General features: G+C 36.0%; 1 protein-coding gene, 3 non-coding genes and 1 pseudogene across 4 annotated transcripts; 3 read left to right on the forward strand and 2 right to left on the reverse strand.

The window, feature by feature from the left end:
• The first annotated feature begins 266 nt into the window (after positions 1-266).
• On the forward strand, positions 267-3184 carry LOC110752924 (rRNA 2'-O-methyltransferase fibrillarin 1-like). Its single transcript, XM_021953689.2, has 7 exons — positions 267-426; positions 676-1004; positions 1188-1283; positions 1381-1458; positions 1535-1711; positions 2576-2644; positions 2788-3184. Exons 1-7 carry the CDS (start codon positions 411-413, stop codon positions 2962-2964), a joined length of 942 nt encoding a protein of 313 aa, XP_021809381.1. The 5' UTR covers positions 267-410; the 3' UTR covers positions 2965-3184.
• Positions 1947-2019, forward strand: LOC148292320 (small nucleolar RNA snoR60). The gene has a single exon (XR_015827264.1). It is a non-coding gene; the product is annotated as a small nucleolar RNA snoR60 (small nucleolar RNA).
• On the forward strand, positions 2273-2342 carry LOC148292321 (small nucleolar RNA snoR60). The gene has a single exon (XR_015827260.1). It is a non-coding gene; the product is annotated as a small nucleolar RNA snoR60 (small nucleolar RNA).
• Positions 3185-3720: 536 nt separating the features above from the next.
• On the reverse strand, positions 3721-3804 carry TRNAL-CAA (transfer RNA leucine (anticodon CAA)). Its single transcript has one exon. It is a non-coding gene; the product is annotated as a tRNA-Leu (tRNA).
• An 8639-nt stretch (positions 3805-12443) lies between these two features.
• LOC110752899 (uncharacterized) lies at positions 12444-18339 on the reverse strand (annotated as a pseudogene).
• Between the last annotated feature and the right edge of the window lie 8 nt (positions 18340-18347).

Genomic DNA, 18347 nt, shown 5'->3' on the forward strand with positions numbered 1-18347 from the left:
GTACAATTGTTTCACTTACAATTGTTTTTCGCGGAGCCGTTAGATTAGATCCAATGGTGTTCTCATATAATGTTCTTATATAGCTATTCTCACTGGATCCTGACCCCAACATAACCCCCTCATTATTATAATGCTCCATTTTCTAGGCTACGTATAGCGGGTTGAGTAAAAGAAGCCGCTTGGGCAACTTTGGCCCAATGTTATCACCTGAGTTACCGCAGCGAGTTACTGCTGAGTAAATAAATTATCACCACACCACAGGCAGCCAAGTGCCTAGTAACATCAAAAACCCTAAACCCTAAAGCGCACATTATATACACACTCGTCGAGCCTCCTCAGATTCTCGCTGCTCCTCACTCTCTCTATCTGATAGACCATAGCAAAGCTGTTTTCTCACAACACTCGCATAGATGGCACCTCCGCGAGGTAAAGCAAAATATGATTTATCTGTGTAGTCTGTTTAAAATGCATCGTATGCTTCTGATTTGGTTCTTCTGAATCGATTTATTTTTGGGTAATTTGTTATCGAACACAATATAAATAAAATTTCAGTTCTTTACTATTCCTTCTTCATTTCGGTTCTTAGTTTTCTGAGTTGTTTAACTTTTGAGTTTATGGTTGTTATTCTTGGGAAATTTTAGCCGGAGCCCTTATAATTTTATGGGTTTTGTGCAGGCCGTGGTGGTAGTGGTGGTGGATTCAGGGGCAGAGGTGATGGAGGGAGAGGTGGAAGAGGAGGAGGCAGGTTTGGTGGTGGAAGAGGCGGTGACAGAGGTGGTAGTGCCTTTAAAAGCCGTGGCGGAGGCCGTGGTGGTGATCGTGGAGGCCGTGGAGGAAGAGGCCGTGGTGGTGGAAGGGGAGGAATGAAGGGTGGAAACAAAGTTGTGGTCGAGCCTCACAGACATGAAGGGGTTTTCATTGCCAAGGGTAAAGAAGATGCTCTTGTTACCAAGAATATGGTGCCCGGGGAAGCTGTCTACAATGAGAAGAGGATATCTGTTCAGGTTTCTTTCGTTCGTTTCTTATTTAAATGCCTTCAACACAATTGATTTTCATTAGGGATTACCTTCAATTTGTTCAAAGCAATAACATTAGGGATTACTTCTGTGTCTTGCAGTTTTTAATTTCATGGTTGATGAATGTGATTGTATTGTGTTGTTCACCTTAAAGTGTTTTCTTCCATTCAGAATGAGGATGGAACAAAAGTTGAATATAGAATTTGGAACCCTTTCCGTTCTAAGTTGGCTGCAGCTATTCTTGGTGGTGTTGATGATATATGGATTGTAAGCTTTGATTCCATGCTTTCTTCCATTCTCTTTTGTCTACTTTCTATCCAAGATTATGAGTCTATAATCTCTTTGTTTCTGTATGTTGATGAAGAAACCTGGTGCTCGTGTTCTCTACCTTGGGGCTGCTTCTGGCACCACAGTGTCTCATGTGTCTGACATTGTTGGCCCCGTAAGTGTTTGTAATACTGCAGTTCTTAAATTGGTTAAGCTGAGATAGATTCTTATAACTGCTGTTGTTTTTGTAGACTGGAGTTGTTTATGCAGTGGAGTTTTCTCATAGAAGTGGCAGAGACTTGGTAAACATGGCAAAGAAGCGCACGAATGTTATACCCATTATTGAAGATGCCAGACATCCAGCTAAATATCGTATGCTTGTTGGCATGGTTGATGTAATATTTTCTGATGTTGCACAACCTGATCAGGTTTGTTTTTTGCAATTCTTGTCTTTGCTAGTAACTAACATTAAATTTGGAGAGACTCGGGGTGGTACTCTTTGGTTGAGCTGGTTGCAGAGCCTTTTCTTTAGGCTTTTGCAAGTTCAAGGATTTCCATACTTCATGCGGGTTTGCTAATTAATATCACCTGTATTGTATTTTCTATTATCTGAGTTGGTTTTTTGTGTTTTTGATAAAGCATAACTGTTGTGTGTTATCTTTCACGCACGTGATGAGTTAACTCGGATTCCCCTTCAGGATGTCATGTATGATGTGAGCTCGAGTTTTCTGATGCATACTGCTTTTGTCTTTTGAAATGTCCTTTCTGTTTGTGTGTTTTTCATTGGCTTAGTGTGTCATGACAATCTTTTCTCATGCTTAGTCGTTTTTGCAAGCTTACAAGGATTTGTATGTACTTGTTCTACCCATTCTTGTTTTGGAGCTAGATACTGGATAGTTTTCCCCTTGTGCAATGAGTCATGCATTTATTTATTTTTGCTTTATGTCCCTAAAATGTATTTGTAGAAGTTTTGTGTTTACTACTATATTGAGCATGTGACGAAGTACTCGGATTCCCCTTCAAGACATCATGGGTGATGTAAGTCGAGTTTCTGATGCTCCTGATGTCAAGTAGTTGATTTTGTGGTGTTGCTTTCCTTATCATTCTCTCTCTCTCTCTCTCTCTCTTGTTTTTCTGGTGGTCTTCACGTCAATGTTTATGATGGTGTTGGAAAGGCACTCCTCGGGGTTGAGGCCTTAGGCTTGGCCACAATCTCTTTCCACTGGTTTCTCGTAGCTCCCTTAAGTTATTTGCATCTGAAAATTGTTTGCTCTCTTTAATGATCTTTGCAGGCTAGGATTGTAGCATTGAATGCATCATATTTTCTCAAGGCTGGAGGTCACTTTGTTATCTCAATTAAGGTTTGCTTTCAAAATTCTCAGTAGTCTTTGTCATAAGCACGAAGTCCCTTAGCCTATTATATTCGTTTAAGTCAAGTTAGATGGTGGAAAGTTGCCTCTCGCTGCATAGTCTAGTGTTTGATAAATGTGGTTTGTCATTTCAGGCCAATTGCATTGATTCAACCTCGCCTGCGGAAGCAGTGTTCCAACAGGAGGTGAAGAGACTGCAGGCAGATCAGTTTAAGCCTATGGAACAAGTCACTCTTGAACCTTTCGAGCGTGACCATGCTTGTGTGGTTGGTGGCTATCGTGTGCCAAAGAAGTCAAAAACTGCTGCTTAGAATTTTTGGCCATGTATGATATATGAGCAGCATAGCATGGCTTGATAAGTTTTCCTTTCTATTTGTAAACTGCTAACTAGTTTGAGTGCCTTTTATGTAGAACTCGTGGTAAACGTTGGAGACATTTTTGTTTTTGTAAAATAGTTGGGGTCCATTTTATTACTGTATGCTTTCTGCTTTGCGAGATCCATTTATGAAGAGACAAAATATTGAAAGCTTACATCCATTATTTCCCCCTTTTCATTCTCTCATATTGTCTTTTGTTCTTCTCCATCTGGTAAAACCAAACAAGGTATGGGATTTGTTACAAGGTGCATAAAAAAGTACATGAATGAAAAAACATTTTCGGGCCAGCAATTAGGTCCTACATCAGCTGTAGTTCAAATTTTCAAGCTCCAGCAGTGCAAATACGATGACCACATGTTACTCGCAAGGATAAATTTCATCCTCGGATTGACAACTTTCAACACGACACAATAAAATGGACACGGTTCAGATGTATAATTAGTGAGTTAAAGTTTACCATTCATTGATGTGAATCTAAATTGATGTCTAACAAAAATAGATGATAAATCGAACCCATGGCATCATTTGTGTGTGAGAGAAATCTCCCGCCCCCTCTAATTTAGACTATCGCTTGTAATAAAAAATATATATATTCTCTTTCATCTGAAAAATAGTCACTTCATGACATCATTTCACGCAGCCTTTAAAATAGGAAAAGGCAATAAAAATTGTGTAAATGTATATACCAAATGTCAGAAGTGGGATTTGAACCCACGCCCTCGTTAGAGGACCAGAACTTGAGTCTGGCGCCTTAGACCACTCGGCCATCCTGACTGTTGTTCAATTCGCCGTACAAAATATATTTAACATAATGAAATTTGTCAATAATAACCTCATAGCATAAACTCCAAAATGGAAATGGAATAGGGCTTTTTCAATTTATTTCATCATTGTTATTTTACTTTATATGTCAGAAGGCTTTTTCAAGCTTGCACTTAAAGAAAAATAACAGGCCTTACAACTTGCAGAGAAGAAATTCATGAAGCCCTTGTTTGCACTTCTAACAATAAATATAGGAAGTTGATTTTCTCATTTATTTTTGGTCCACTTACATTCTCTTGTATGTTATAGCAAAAATTATTTAAAAAGTGGGTAAAAGGGGAGTGAAAAAATCAGCACCCTACAGAACCAATTGAAAAAGGACAAGTGGCTAATTTTGAATTTTTCTCTTCAAATATGCTTTATATGGGTATTTGTATGCAAATGGGTTTTTTACTAAAAACTTTTTGTTTTCTTTGTTTTTTTAGGGTTTGGAGAGAGGAGAGGGAAAATTGAGTTGTATTTCCAAGAAACATTAATAATGTTTTAAGCAAAAAGAAAAGAAATGTATAATATCAAAATAATCTTAGGCATCCAATGTGGTCAAATCCAATGACACAAGAAGTGTGTCAAAATGTGTGTTATGATGTGTCTCCTAATCCTGACCTATGTATATTTGAGGAACATCCTTGTATAGTTACTCCACAATATATTTCAAGAATATTAACGTCGATCTTTTAGATATTCATTCAAATATCATTTTTGAAAAAAATCATTTGACCATGTAATTTTAGTGCTTTCTTGAAGCACCATATTCGTCGATTTTGTTGGACACAACTAGATATCTAAACGGTTTTTAATTTGTCTAATTTTTTACAAGGATGATTTATGGATAAAGACTTGAAAAATAAATGATTTATATCGTTCAAATAAAATTCGTAGTACCTTCCAAAGGGTGTCCCTAAACCCATATATTTTATGAAAATTTATTAGCCCAACATTAAAAAAGATAATAGAAATCATTCTCCTTTATCAAAAGTCACAATATATAAATTTGAAGCTCTTTAACTCTAAAAGTATGCATAAGGGTATCTACCCCCAGAAATCTTATACTATATATTTAACACTGAAACATCAAACATTCAAGAAACAAAAGGGTGTAAGGGCAATGGTGAAAAATCAATGGAAAGTACTTGCTATCATAATACTGAGATGGGTGAGTCTTATCCCAGTCGTAGTACGAGTAGAAGATGTTCTATCTCCCTTCTTTTCTTCTTCCATTCTCTCTAATGATGTTCTTACACCTACTTGCATCTATTGAAAGGGTTAAGTGAGAGAGACGTTCATTGTATGATGACGATTGCTAGCAAATGCAAAATACATGACTAAATAATTTTAAAAAAATAAGTAATAGGTGCATTATTTGGAGAGAAAAAAAATAGGTTCATTTAAAAAAAAAATTGTTTTCATAAAATAAACAATAAAAAAGATGATCAAATTATTTTTCATAAAACAAGTAATAGGTGCTTTATTTAAAGAAAAATAGGTTCATTTAAAAAAAAAGTTTTTCAAAAAACAAACAATAAATAGATTATCAAATTATTTTTCAATATAATTAAAATGTACACTATTATTCATAAAACTATAATAAAATATATTACTAGTTGTATAATTCATAAAACGAAAACAACATTAATTCCTAAATTTAATATTGAATTTAAATTACTAATATGTTAAATAGATTACTAGTCGTAATCCATAAAAGGAAAACAACATTAATTCAAAAATAAATTACTAATACGTTAATGTTGAATTTAGTATTTAATTTCAAATAAGTTTCTAAATTAATTCCTACATCCATTACAACCATTTGGAGATCTTTCCAAATTCAACGTGTGTCATTAGTTACACCCCCTCATAACACATTAAGTCATAAATAGGGTAGTTTTGAAATCCAAAAAATACAATAAATCAGATTTTAAGTTGTATTAGGTAACTTGCTTAGTTAGATCCTAGTCATCGGGTATTATTTGAAAAAATTGGGTATTTTAAATAGAAAACTAAAGGAAAGGGTTGTAGGTGATTTAAAATGAATTTTATGGGTCTAAACTCAATTTACTATTTTTAATTTTTTGAATTAAAAAACTTTAAATTTCATTTTCTCTGTAGTGATCTTAAGGCATGATTGTTCTTAGGCTTTGTCTCGTTGATGATCGACTGATCAAAGAACCAATTTTTAAAGACATTACATAATCCAAAAGAAAAAAATGGAAACAGAGAAAACGAGAGAGAGCTGGCAGTGGTTGATGAAGCATTCGAAGTGGGAGAAGAGGTCGGGTTGAGTTCAGACTATCTTGATATGGTGCAGAAATTCAAAGATAGAGAAAGGGAGGCTTAGGGTAGTGACGAGGAGAGGGGGCTATTGCTGAGGTGTGCTGGTTGCAGAGAAGATGAATGATTTTTATTTTTTATTTTTATAAAAGGGAAGATAAAGATGAACGATTTATTTTATAAAACTTTAATAAAAATTAAGAGACTTAACAGAGTTAACATTCTGTTAGTTAAGAGGACACATGTTAGAAGAATAAGGGGGAAACAGGGTGAGCACAGGAAAAAAGGGAACAAGAAAATTGGACTCTCCAAAGGCTTCCCTTCTTGGAAAAGTTCCATCTTGGCTTTTCTTCGTCTTTTCCTATGTGAGCTTGTAAAGGTAAAGATCCTATTTACACAAAAGTTTAAGGGTGGTGCTAGAGGCACCAACTTTGGGCACCAACTTGCTCACCAACTCTCTAATAGAGGTGGAGCCCGCCAATACAACGGGTCCCACGCTCTATTAGAGAGTTGGTGAGTAAGTTGGTGCCCAAAGTTGGTGCCTCTAGCATTTTCCAAAGTTTGAAGGCTATGGTTTCTTGGTGGCTCTTTTACCCATGCAAGTTGAGGTTTGATTGCTCAAGTTTGAATTTCAAGCAAATCTGGTTTGTTCACAAAAATGGGTCATTAGTAAATTCTCTCTCCTTACCCATGTAGTTGGCCTCAAGAAAGTGGGCTTGGGTTTTGGTGCGCCCAAGCAACCCAAAATCTCGAATCTTTTGAACTTTTAATGAGCTTTATGGACCTTTATAATCATCCACACTATCTAGAACTCACTAAGCAAGTTCTGTGTATTTATGTAGCTTGAGCCCCACTTAAGCTTTTCGGCTGGTTTAACAAGAAGAGAAATCACTAAGAGCACCTTCAATGGGGGGTTGTATAATGAGGTGTATGTTAAATATACACTATTTGTGATCGGAATCACCTGCAATGGGAAGGTGAAAATGATTGTAAATTTGCATCTCAATCGTGAGACGCAAATTTAGATGCACATGTACATCCTTTTTTACATCTCTTGCAGGTGGAGCCTACATGAGAAAATGTGAGAACATGTGGACAAAAGTGAGCAAAAAGGCTGAATGTAAACCCACTTGCCCAAAACACGCGGCTAGAGTAGTTGCTAGACAAAACATCATACTTAATTTGCAGCCACAGAAAATAAAATAATTCATTGTTGCTGATTATGCTTCTACAGTGAAACTCATAATTAATCAATTAATTAATAGGTTTTTTTTTTTTTTGAGTAGCTTGTTCTTTTGATAATATTTCTATGGATGAAATCATATCTTCTCCGAATTTAAATAATTTTAGGTTTATTTGTTTGAAAAAAATAAAATAAACCTAACACACACAAAATTAATTTTATAAAGTTAACACAAAATAAAAAATTTAACACAAAAATGAATTAAGACAAAAAAAAACAATTATACATCTTTAGATTTATATCTTTCCCATTGAAACAAAAACCACATTTACAACCTCTGGAGGTGTAAAGAGAATGTAAAAATAGCTTTACATCCCCAAAAATACACCACACCCCGTGTTTTTTGATGCAAATTGTGTCACTGTGGATGCTCCAAGTGTTTCATGTTAATGTGTCCTCATGTTCGGACCACGTCGCATTGGTTAGGGCTTGTAACACAATGGCTTCGGGTTATGTTAAATAACATTTGATGAAGCAATAGGGTGGGTAAGCTTGAGCGCCCGAGATTAGTAAATTGTGTGAGTTTAAAGTGATCTCTATATATTGCCGAATTAAAGTCTTGATTGGCATTGCACAGATATCAGTGCATGCATAGGAAATTCTTGAGGTTACATGTTGTGTTTGACATGCCTCCGTGTGCCGGGGCTAAGCTTCTCTTGCAGCAAAGTGATGCAATCGGACTTGAATATGTTTGGACCTTCCCTATATTTTTTGGACCTAAACAAATCTCAACATTGACCTTGTAAAATGGTATAGATTTAATACAATTTGTATCCTATTCCTCTTATAACTCATAACAATCTGCTACAACTTTGGAGCTTAATGAAATATCCAAGGATTTTAGCAAGTTCCAACATTTTAGGTTTGGGATCTCTCTCCACTCTTTGATGGGCTTTCTATTTTTGTTAGTTTTGAACTTCTGTTTTGGTTTTCATCTTTGAAGTAACGCAATTATTATGCTGTTAGGCTTTTCCTTTTGTAACTAAATAAATGTTAGGTTTAATTTCAATTTACTACTTTGACCTTTTCACCAAATGGCATGTAACAAAAAAAAATTAGAGGAAGAAAAGGGTGATGAGAAACCCTAGGAAATGAGTTTGCCATGCATGAGGGTGTGAGATTCAGATCTGGTCGTAGGATCTTTTAGGAAATGTTTACTAATAAAGAATCGGGATAAGCATATGAATCAGAATAAAAAATAAACAGAAACATAGTTCCAATAATGGAAACCCATGGACCATATTCTTCTCCAATTTGAGTTTTGCTTACATCCCAAATGAATTCAACCACCCATTAGAGCCATTGTTAACCATTGGTCGTTAAGACATATTCTTGAAATATCGATATATAGGAATCGGTAAACATGAATCGGGTTAGTATTCCAATTAAACTGTTTACTGACTGTCAAGAATCAAATGAAAAATAAAACCGTTTCCCATAAAAACCGTTTACTATTTTGAAGAATCAGAATCAAAACCAATTTGATTACCAAAATACCCTTCTAGAAAACAAATTTTATTTTGTTCAACTACTTATACAAGTTTTCAAATGACCTAAAAAAGAAAACCAACTTTTGTTACGTAATAATAAACCAACTTTATATATATATATATATTGTGTTACAAATAGAATTTGATGTTTGTAAAAAAAAATTATAAAAATAAGTTAAAAATCCAACGCATTATTTATTGCATATAGCAACCCAAAAAAAAAAAAAAAAAAACATGAAATGTCATGTGACAAAATGGGCGCGGGGGTGAGTGAATATGTCAATTTAAAATTATACACTAAGAGAATAAATAGCAGTATTAATTAATTAATATGACCTGTGCATCAAAATAAAAATTAAGTGATCACACAAATTTTTAACGTAGTAAAACCCCCCCTCTAGGGAAACGTTCATGGACTCCTTAGTCCAAAAATATTCCAATATAGGATGAAGTGATTACAAGTACTCACACACTTATCTTAAATACATTCTAGAAAAAAAGGTTTACCGAAGCCAAAGCACACTGTTGGTATGAAGTTATGTTCGCATTCCGTAGACCTTAGTATAGGTTTGGAAGTATCATTTAGATGTAGGATTGAAGCAACATTGATGTCCCCGATTTCCAGAATTATCACTTAGCTCATGTCAGACATTCGATCCCAAGGTAAGTCATGCTATTATCATGCATCTATGTTAGGAAATCATTTTAAAGTCTAGTTCAATCTCGGTCTCTTGATTTTCTGTTTTTAAGTCAATATTGCAGTTTGCTTAGAATTTTTTTTAGGCAAGTTTGCTTGAAACCAACTTGATTACTTCTACTTTCACGTTGTTAACATCTCCTTGCTTTTCTATCAAGTTTTGGTTGCTTGAAAATCACAATTTTAATTTCATCACATCATCAAATGTGTTGAGATATTCTTGGTAATTAACCTAAGATTATCAGGACTCCTTTAATAGTTTCTTATCTCTAGAATACGGAAACTATTTTTAGGATTTCTTTCAAGCGTTGAAGCGTGGAAATTTTGTTTTAAACGTGGATTACTTTGTTGTGAAGAAAACTTGTATAAAACAAGGCTTTGGGTCTTTCCTTCTAGCTTTCAATATCATTGTTTCAGTCCTGAAGAAAACTTGTATAAAACAAGGCTTTGGGTCTTTCCTTCTCACTTTCAATATCATTGTTTCAGTCCTTAAACATTTAAGAGAACTATGCTTTTATTTGAGATAAATCATCAAGTGTTCCATATAAATATGGTGATTTGTCAACTAATTTATCATTTATTAGCATTCATTCCATTCTTCGGTCCCTCATAAAGTTGATGGTATCAATACAATGTTGGCGATTCTTTTTCTGATGAGTTTGAAGCAATTGGAAGAACTTGATTTTTCTTGATTACCTCAATTCAGTGCTCTCCACTCTTCAAATTAAAAGTACGACATATACACGATGATAAACATAGTTAACTGCGTAAACCCCCAAATTTTGGGGTCCATTCCAAATAGGTATCCAATCGTGTAAGACCTTAGAAATTCTTATACAAACTCACGGAACATGTAAGGTCATCCGTTAATTACATTCTTTGTCAGTCTGTATATTTGAACAGCAAAGGTGGGTCCTACTTTTTCCATGTAGATAAAAATATTTTAAAAGAAAATTAGAAATCAAATATGTAAAAGAATAAAATAACATAAAAATTAAACATCCCTTAACATGATTATTAAAGAGTCTAAGCCAAATATAAAGTTATTCTAAATAGGGTAATCTATTGAAATGCCCCCTGAACTTGTACATAACTCTCAACTTACCACCTGACTTTTTTTTTTAGCGAATTAAGGGCTCAAATTAAAATTTATTATCAATGTTCCCCCCACCGTCAAAATTCGAACATTTCATCCATTATTCCATCCATTTGACTCATTTTGACCCTTTTTTTAGGGTTATTTTCGTCATGTTCAGCCTATTAAACTCTTACCCAGTCAAACCTTCACACACTTCCCACATACATCGTGCTCCACCTCCATTTGTTCATGTTTCTGGCGATTTCCAGCTATCTATCTAGAGAAAGAGAGAGAGAGAGAGAGAGAGAGAGAGAGAGAGATGAGGACGAACTTACCCGGCAGCGTTGATGGGTCACACAGAGGGAGTTCGGAGTTCGGAGTTCGAAGACGGCAATTCATGGATGTTGCCATCACGGGTCTGCTACTGTGGGAAGGTTGCGAAAATTCAGACTTCTTGGACCTCTTCACATCCAGGACGAAGATTTTATGTTTGTGCGCGGGTAAGTTGAATTTTGAAGTTTGGGTTTCTAATTTGTAGTTTTGAGTTTCCAAGTTTTAAAACTGTCTTTGCAGAATCGTTGTCAAATGTGGGAGTGGGGTGACCCTGTTATGTGCAATAGATCTAAGCAAATAATTCCAGGACTGCTGAGGAGAATTAACAAGTTAGAAGCAGAAAAAAAGAAAGGGAATTCAAAGCTGAAAAACCCATGGTTTTGGGTGTCGTTGTGCATGTTTGGGGTTATTATATGCTTGATTTTGAATGAAGATAAAGGCACTAATGGGCAGCTGTAAAAAGGGATGGGTAGTTGGCATTTTGTAAGGGTTTGAAAGGGATGGGTGGTTGCCATTTTGTAAGGGTTAGAAAGGGATGAGTAATTGGCATTTTGAAACGGTTAGAAAGGGATGGGTAATTGACATTTTGTAATAGTTAGAAAGGGATAGGTGATTGGCTTGTTGTAAAGGTCAGAAAGGGTGTGTAATTGGCTTCATTTCGAGTGTTGTGACCAATGTAATCAATGTATGAGTTGTTTTGTTGAATGAAAATGCAAGCTCTCATTTTGACAATTGAAATAGTAACTGGCACACCAAAGATATGAACTGCACTGCAAATACCAAAATATACAACATTTGAATTCACATGTCATTACATTAATAGCACTTGAAAATACACAGACACATCCCCTAAACAGTCTTGTCCAAAATCCCTTAAACATACACATACACATACACATACACATACACATCCACAACATATAGCTTTGCCATCAAAGCTTGTCCAAATTCAGTTTCAAAAATACATCTTCATCACTAACCATTACAAGTTAGCTTGTACAAAATCAGTTCAAAATATACCAGCAAATAGATTGCAAACCAAAATAAACATCACAATTCTTCAACCATTCACTTCAAATATGTCACTAAACTCTCCATGGCCTTATTCGTTTTGCTGGAGATTTTAACCTAGGCCTTTTTGGAGAAGTTACCATTGGTTGAGGTTGTGAACTTGAAACTTGATGAGCTTGTAAACTTTGGGCAGGTTGTGAAGGAGCTTGTGAACTTTGGGTAGGTTGTGAAGGAGGTTGGGAACTTGAACCTTGGCTAGGTTGCCAACCAGCAAATAGATTGGTCTTCCTTATGACATGGGGGGCATGGGCTCCTCTTTTCACCTATTTCAAGCATACGACCCTTAAGCCTTCAAAACACACCACAATAAAGCAAGTATTGATTCAAAACATCAAGGTTTAATCCAAGTACTTACATTAAACTTTGGTCTGGCCTGAGTTTGTTGTTGTTCACTCACAACACCTCTGTCTCTCACAACACCTCTTCCCCTAACACCAACTGTTGCGCTTGCAGTTGTTGTTCCACTTGCATTAGCACTAACAGTATCAACACCTCCAGTTGCAGCTCCTCTTGCCCTTGCACCTCTTCCCCTCATAGCTCCTCTTCCCCTCCTGTTGACTCTTGCTCTAGCACCTCTAGGTTGCCCCTTTATTGCCAATAACAAAAAATGACATGTGAACATAGCAAAAACACTCCAATTCACATGTTAACATAGCCATTTCCAGCAAATGAAATGTGGAAACAAAAAAATTAAAAACAAATCTAACCTGTCCATTTTGGGAACAAGTTGCAAAATTGTGACCTTCTTGTCCACAGTTGCGGCATGTCATTACAATGCCATACCTCTTAAGTTTTGTTGCCCCTCTTGGTATTTCATCAGGTTCTTTATTTCTCCTAAGTTTGGGCCTTCCTGGTTGGATGTGATAAAGAGGTGGCTTGATAGGTACATGCCCTGTTTTTCTCCAATATGATTGACTAGGCATTGGAGATATATAGCCCTCATAAGCCCTATCATATGCCGGCCTTTTGTAAAGTGCATGCACAAAATCCAGAGGTCTGTGCTCACTCTTTGCTACTGCAGCCAAGGCATGTGGACATGGGATTCCACTTAAGTCCCATTTTCTGCAGGTGCATGTATGCCTTTCTAAATCCACAACAAACATAGCTCCCAACATACTATTAACTTGATACTTCCCCCCACCAGCATACGAAGCTATGCAGTGGCCACTTTCAATTGAATTCTTTTCCACAATAGCAAATATTCTTGGACCAACCTCATGGGGCCACACTGTCTCTCTAAGTCTAGCCATTCTAAGCATCAAGTAGGTTCTAATTCTCTCCAAAAGAGTAACAATGGGCTTATCCCTTGCTTCTAGGATTGCAGCATTAAAACACTCACACAAGTTGTTTAGAAGTATATCACACTTTGGGACTGTACTAAAGTGTGATCTACTCCAATAAGCAGCTGGTCTCTCCTCAAGCCACTTATAAGCTGCCTCAGATTGACCCAACATCTGCTCCATTTCAGCTTCAAATAGAGGTATTGTTGTTGCCCTAGCTGCTGCCCACAACCTCTGCTTCAAAGCATTACCAGTATGGCCTGCAAGCTTGAAATTATTGTGCAAGTGCCTCACACAATGCCTGTGCTCAGCAGTGGGCATCAAAGCATGAAGGGCATTCCCTAAACCCTTTTGCTTATCAGTAATGAAAACCCAGCCATGGCCATTTTGAATACCTACATCTTGAAAGAATATGTCAAAAAACCAACTCCAAGTCTCTGTGTTTTCAACTTCAACAACAGCAAAAGCAATTGGATACATCCCATTATTTCCATCAACCCCAACTACACTTAGAATCTGCCCTGGGTGACAACCCTTAACATGGCACCCATCAAAACCCACCACTGGTCTACATCCTTCCACAAATCCCTTTTTAAGTGCTCCAAAACATATATAAATCCTCTTAAAAGTAGGATTATCACCCTGCAATTCAGTTTTCACAATGACAGTACTTCCGGGGTTATTGCTCTTTAACTCCTCACAATATAATCCCACAACTTTCCATATTGTTCTTCAATACTACCTTGAATTCTAGCTTTTGCAAAACTCTCGGCTTTATAAACTTCAGCCTCAGTTACATCTATGGCATAATGTTTCCTTATTATCTTCATGAAATCTGTCACTTTCATCTTGGGATTATCTCTTAACTCCTCATCAAACCTCTTAGACAGCCATGATGAAGTGGCATACTTGGTTCTTTGCCTCCTTCCACATGTATGCCTTGGAATATATGTCTTAATCCTTGTAGTTGGACCTTTCCCCACATGAGAAGCATATAGCATCCATGGACATAGAACCTTTTGTTTATTATCTCCTTCACATTTTAGCCTCACCCTATATGAATCATTCACTACTACAAAAATTGAAATAGACGACGGGGAAACGCCGTCGTCTTTTTCTTTTTCAAACCGTCGTTAAATCGACAGTCGTCTTTTTGAAAGTCAAACTACGACGGTAATTCACCGTCGTCTATTATATGTAAAAACGACGGTTTTTAAAAGAACCGTCGTCTATTACATGTAAAGACGACACTTTTTCTGAAAAAACCGTCGTTATTGAATGTAAAGACTACACTTTTTTTTATAGAACCATCGTCTATTAAATATAAAGACGACACTTTTTCTGAAAAAACCGTCGTCTATTTAATGTAAAGACGACACTTTTTCTGAAAAAACCGTCGTCTATTTAAATGTAAAGACGACACTTTTTATGAAAAAACCGTCGTCTATTTAATATAAAGACGACACTTTTTCTAAAAAAACCGTCGTCTATTTAAATGTAAAGATGACACTTTTTCTTAAAAAACCGTCGTTTATTATATCCAAAGAGGTCTATTAAATCTAAAAAAGACGGTTTTGTTCCAAAAAATCGCCGTTTATTATCTGTAAAAATGATGTACTAATTTCATTTTAGATATCCTAAAAAATTATTTCTTTCATAAAACTTGAAGATTCAATTGTAATTACATTGTTTACCAATCTTGATTCCTACTATATCCATACAAAATACCATATTTATAACATTATACCCTATAATTACAAAATACCATATCCAAAGCATTAACCTATGGTTGTTGTATCTTCCACAATTTGTACTTGTTCTCCACATTCAGCTGTCATCTTGGAGTAGTGTTCTAAGTCATCTTGGTCAAATGGATCTTATATTCTTCTAAGTTGTCATCTTGGCCTTTGAGCTACACTTGATATAAGCTGCAGCACCTATTTGCCATGTCATCTTACCTGAGCAATCAAAAACCACAATAAGATTACATTATCTTGCTGTCAACTAACAAAAAATATGCATAAGCTTATGCAGGAAAAGTTCATTTGTAACACAATACAGAAGAACATTTTGACTAACTTAGAGTTGCTTCTGTGACGTGGATGGCGAGAGCTCACCAAGAAGGCGTGATGGAGATCTGTCATCGAACCTCAGGCGACATCGAAGACCAGATCTGATGTTCTAGGATTTTCCCATCTCGCAAGGTCTCTAGATATGTTTTCAAGGACATCGTCGTCGTTGACTGTGAATATGGCGTCGATGGCGGCTAGTGATGACTGATGCGAAGAACGATGGCGTTGATGGCGTCGCTACGTCGATGGCGTTGACGGCGTCGCTGCTTCGATGGCGTCGATGGCTGGTAGGTACGTATGAGGAGTAGAAAGGTGAGAGATGGAGTGTTTCAGATAGCTCAGGAGGGTTTCAAGAAGAGATGAGCTCAAGAGGTTTCAAGGAGGGAGAGATAAAGTTTTCAGAGACGGGGGAAAATCTGAAAATTTGTCGAGTGCGAATTCACTTAAGTGGCCTTTTTTTAGCGTGTTTTAAAAGACGACGCTTGTTAATGAGAGATAAGGTTTTCAAAGACGGGGGAAAATTTGAAAATTTGTCGAGCGCGAATTCACTTAAGCGGCCTTTTTTTAGCGTGTTTTAAAAGACGACGCTTTTTATAAAAAAATCGTCATCTTTACATATAATAGACGACCCTTTTTAAAAAAAAACCGTCATCTTTACATATAATAGACGACCCTTTTCATAAAAAACCGTCGTCTTTACATAATCCGTCATTCGTTTGTTTTAAAATTAAGTCGTTTATTATGATTTACAACGTCTTTAATTTCTTAATGCCGACGTGGTTTGTGGGTTTTATTAATAATATTTTATTCTATTTAATTCAAAATATTCATAATAAATTTAAAATAAATCCAAAAAATGCAACGTCAACTCCTATGAAGTGATTGAGATATTTTCTTCCCCCTTAAGCTTTAAAAAATTAAGTTTGAGTTATACAAATTTAAAATTACCACCAAAAAGAAAAATGTTTTCATGAGTCACAACATCACTTATACTTTAATGGTTTAGGGTTTAGGGTTTAGGGGGATAAAGGTTTATTTTTGGGGTTTAGGGTTTATGGTTAATATATATTAGGCCGTAAAACCATAATCCCTTTTCTAAAATTATTTAAACATATATATATAATTTAGGGTTTATATTTTATGGTTTAGGGTTTAGGGTTTAGGGTTTAGGGTTTAGGGTATAGATGTAATAAGCGTCATGTTTATTTATATTGTTAACGACGGTTTTTTTGTTTTCCGTCGATGATTATCGAAGAGCGCATTTCTAAACCATGATTTCTTTAAAATGACGTTGTACACACATAACAACGTCATAGTTTTTTAAAAAGCGACGTAAAAGGTTTTTCAAACGACGCTATTTTTCAAACCGTCGTCTTTACATATAATAGACAACCTTTTTTATTAAAAAACCGTCGTCTTTACTTCATAATAGACGACCCTTTTTATAAAAAAAAACCGTCGTCTTTACATATAATAGACGACCCTTTTTATAAAAAAAACCGTCGTCTTTACTTATAATAGACGACCCTTTTTATATAAAAAAAACCGTCGTCTTTACTTATAATAGACGACCCTTTTTATAAAAAACCGTCGTCTTTACATATAATAGACGACCCTTTTTATAAAAAAACCGTCGTCTTTACTTAATAATAGACGACCCTTTTTATAAAAAAACCGTCGTCTTTACTTAATAATAGACGACCCTTTTTATATGAAAACCGTCGTCTTTACATATAATAGACGACCCTTTTTATATGAAAACCGTCGTCTTTACTTCATAATAGACGACCCTTTTTATAAAAAAACCGTCATCTTTACATATAATAGACGACAGTTCTTTCAAAACAACCATGTCTTTACCAAAAAAAGGACACTTGATTTTTAAAAGACGACGCTTGTCATACCTGCTGTCGTTGTTTTTTGGTCAGATTTTAACTCTAAAGAAAAGCTTTTTAATAAGACGACGCTTTTTTATTTGTGTGCGTCGTTATAAAAAAATTCTCAACAGTATCTCCATTTTTTAGTTGTTTAAGTCACTTATCCACGACGGTTTTTTGTTACCGTCGTCTTTTTAAAAACAACGACGGTTTTTTGTTCTACCGTCGTCTTTTTCTGGTCGTCTTTTGCCCTTTTTGTAGTAGTGATTCCTCACCCACTTCAATGGCCTTGCACATGAAACTGCATAATACCTTATTGCTTCCCTACACTGCTCCATGTTGGTAAATTCCATTCCCAAATGAAATGTTGGCTTCAGCAAATCAGATTCTCTCCTAAACTGCTTAAACCTAGGAGCTTTTCTTCTGCGGCTACGGTTTTTCACACCTTCATCCTCATCATCTTCTTCATCAAGACTTACAAGTTCGTCGGTATTGTAGTCTTCACTATCAACCTCACCAGGTTCTTCATTGTATTCTTCATTTTCTTCATCAACTACATGTTTATCAAACAAGTTGTCATCCTCTTCCAAGACTGTCTTGAACCCTTCTTCATCTGACTGCTCAAACTCAGAGTCAATCAACTCAATGTCTGTCTCACTATCATCATCTTCAGCCTCTTCCCCACTATCATCATCTTCAGCCTCATCATCTTCAAATTCATCTGCCTCATTATCTCCTTCATTATCTGCCTCATCATCACCATCATCATCTAAATCAACATCCACTTCTACAAACTGGTTCCCCAAATCACCAACATCAGTTTCAGTTTCACTTCTACTTCCAACCCCAACTGTGGAGCAGATGCAGATGCAGATGCCTGGCTCTCTGACAAATGTGGTTGATGCTTATATGACAAATATAAAGGTTGAACTCTAGAGGTAGGTGTATGCTCCACAAACTCAACTACATGGGCATCTACTTCAATTGGAACAAATCCCCTTCTTTTGTTCCAATAGTGGTACTGAATTTTTTTATGGTCGTATCCTAAACATATAGCAACATCATACAGGTCAAGCATTGACAGGT

Source organism: Prunus avium, chromosome 8 (genome assembly GCF_965620075.1).
Source record: "Prunus avium chromosome 8, drPruAviu1.hap1.1, whole genome shotgun sequence".
NCBI classification, from domain to species: domain Eukaryota; kingdom Viridiplantae; phylum Streptophyta; class Magnoliopsida; order Rosales; family Rosaceae; genus Prunus; species Prunus avium.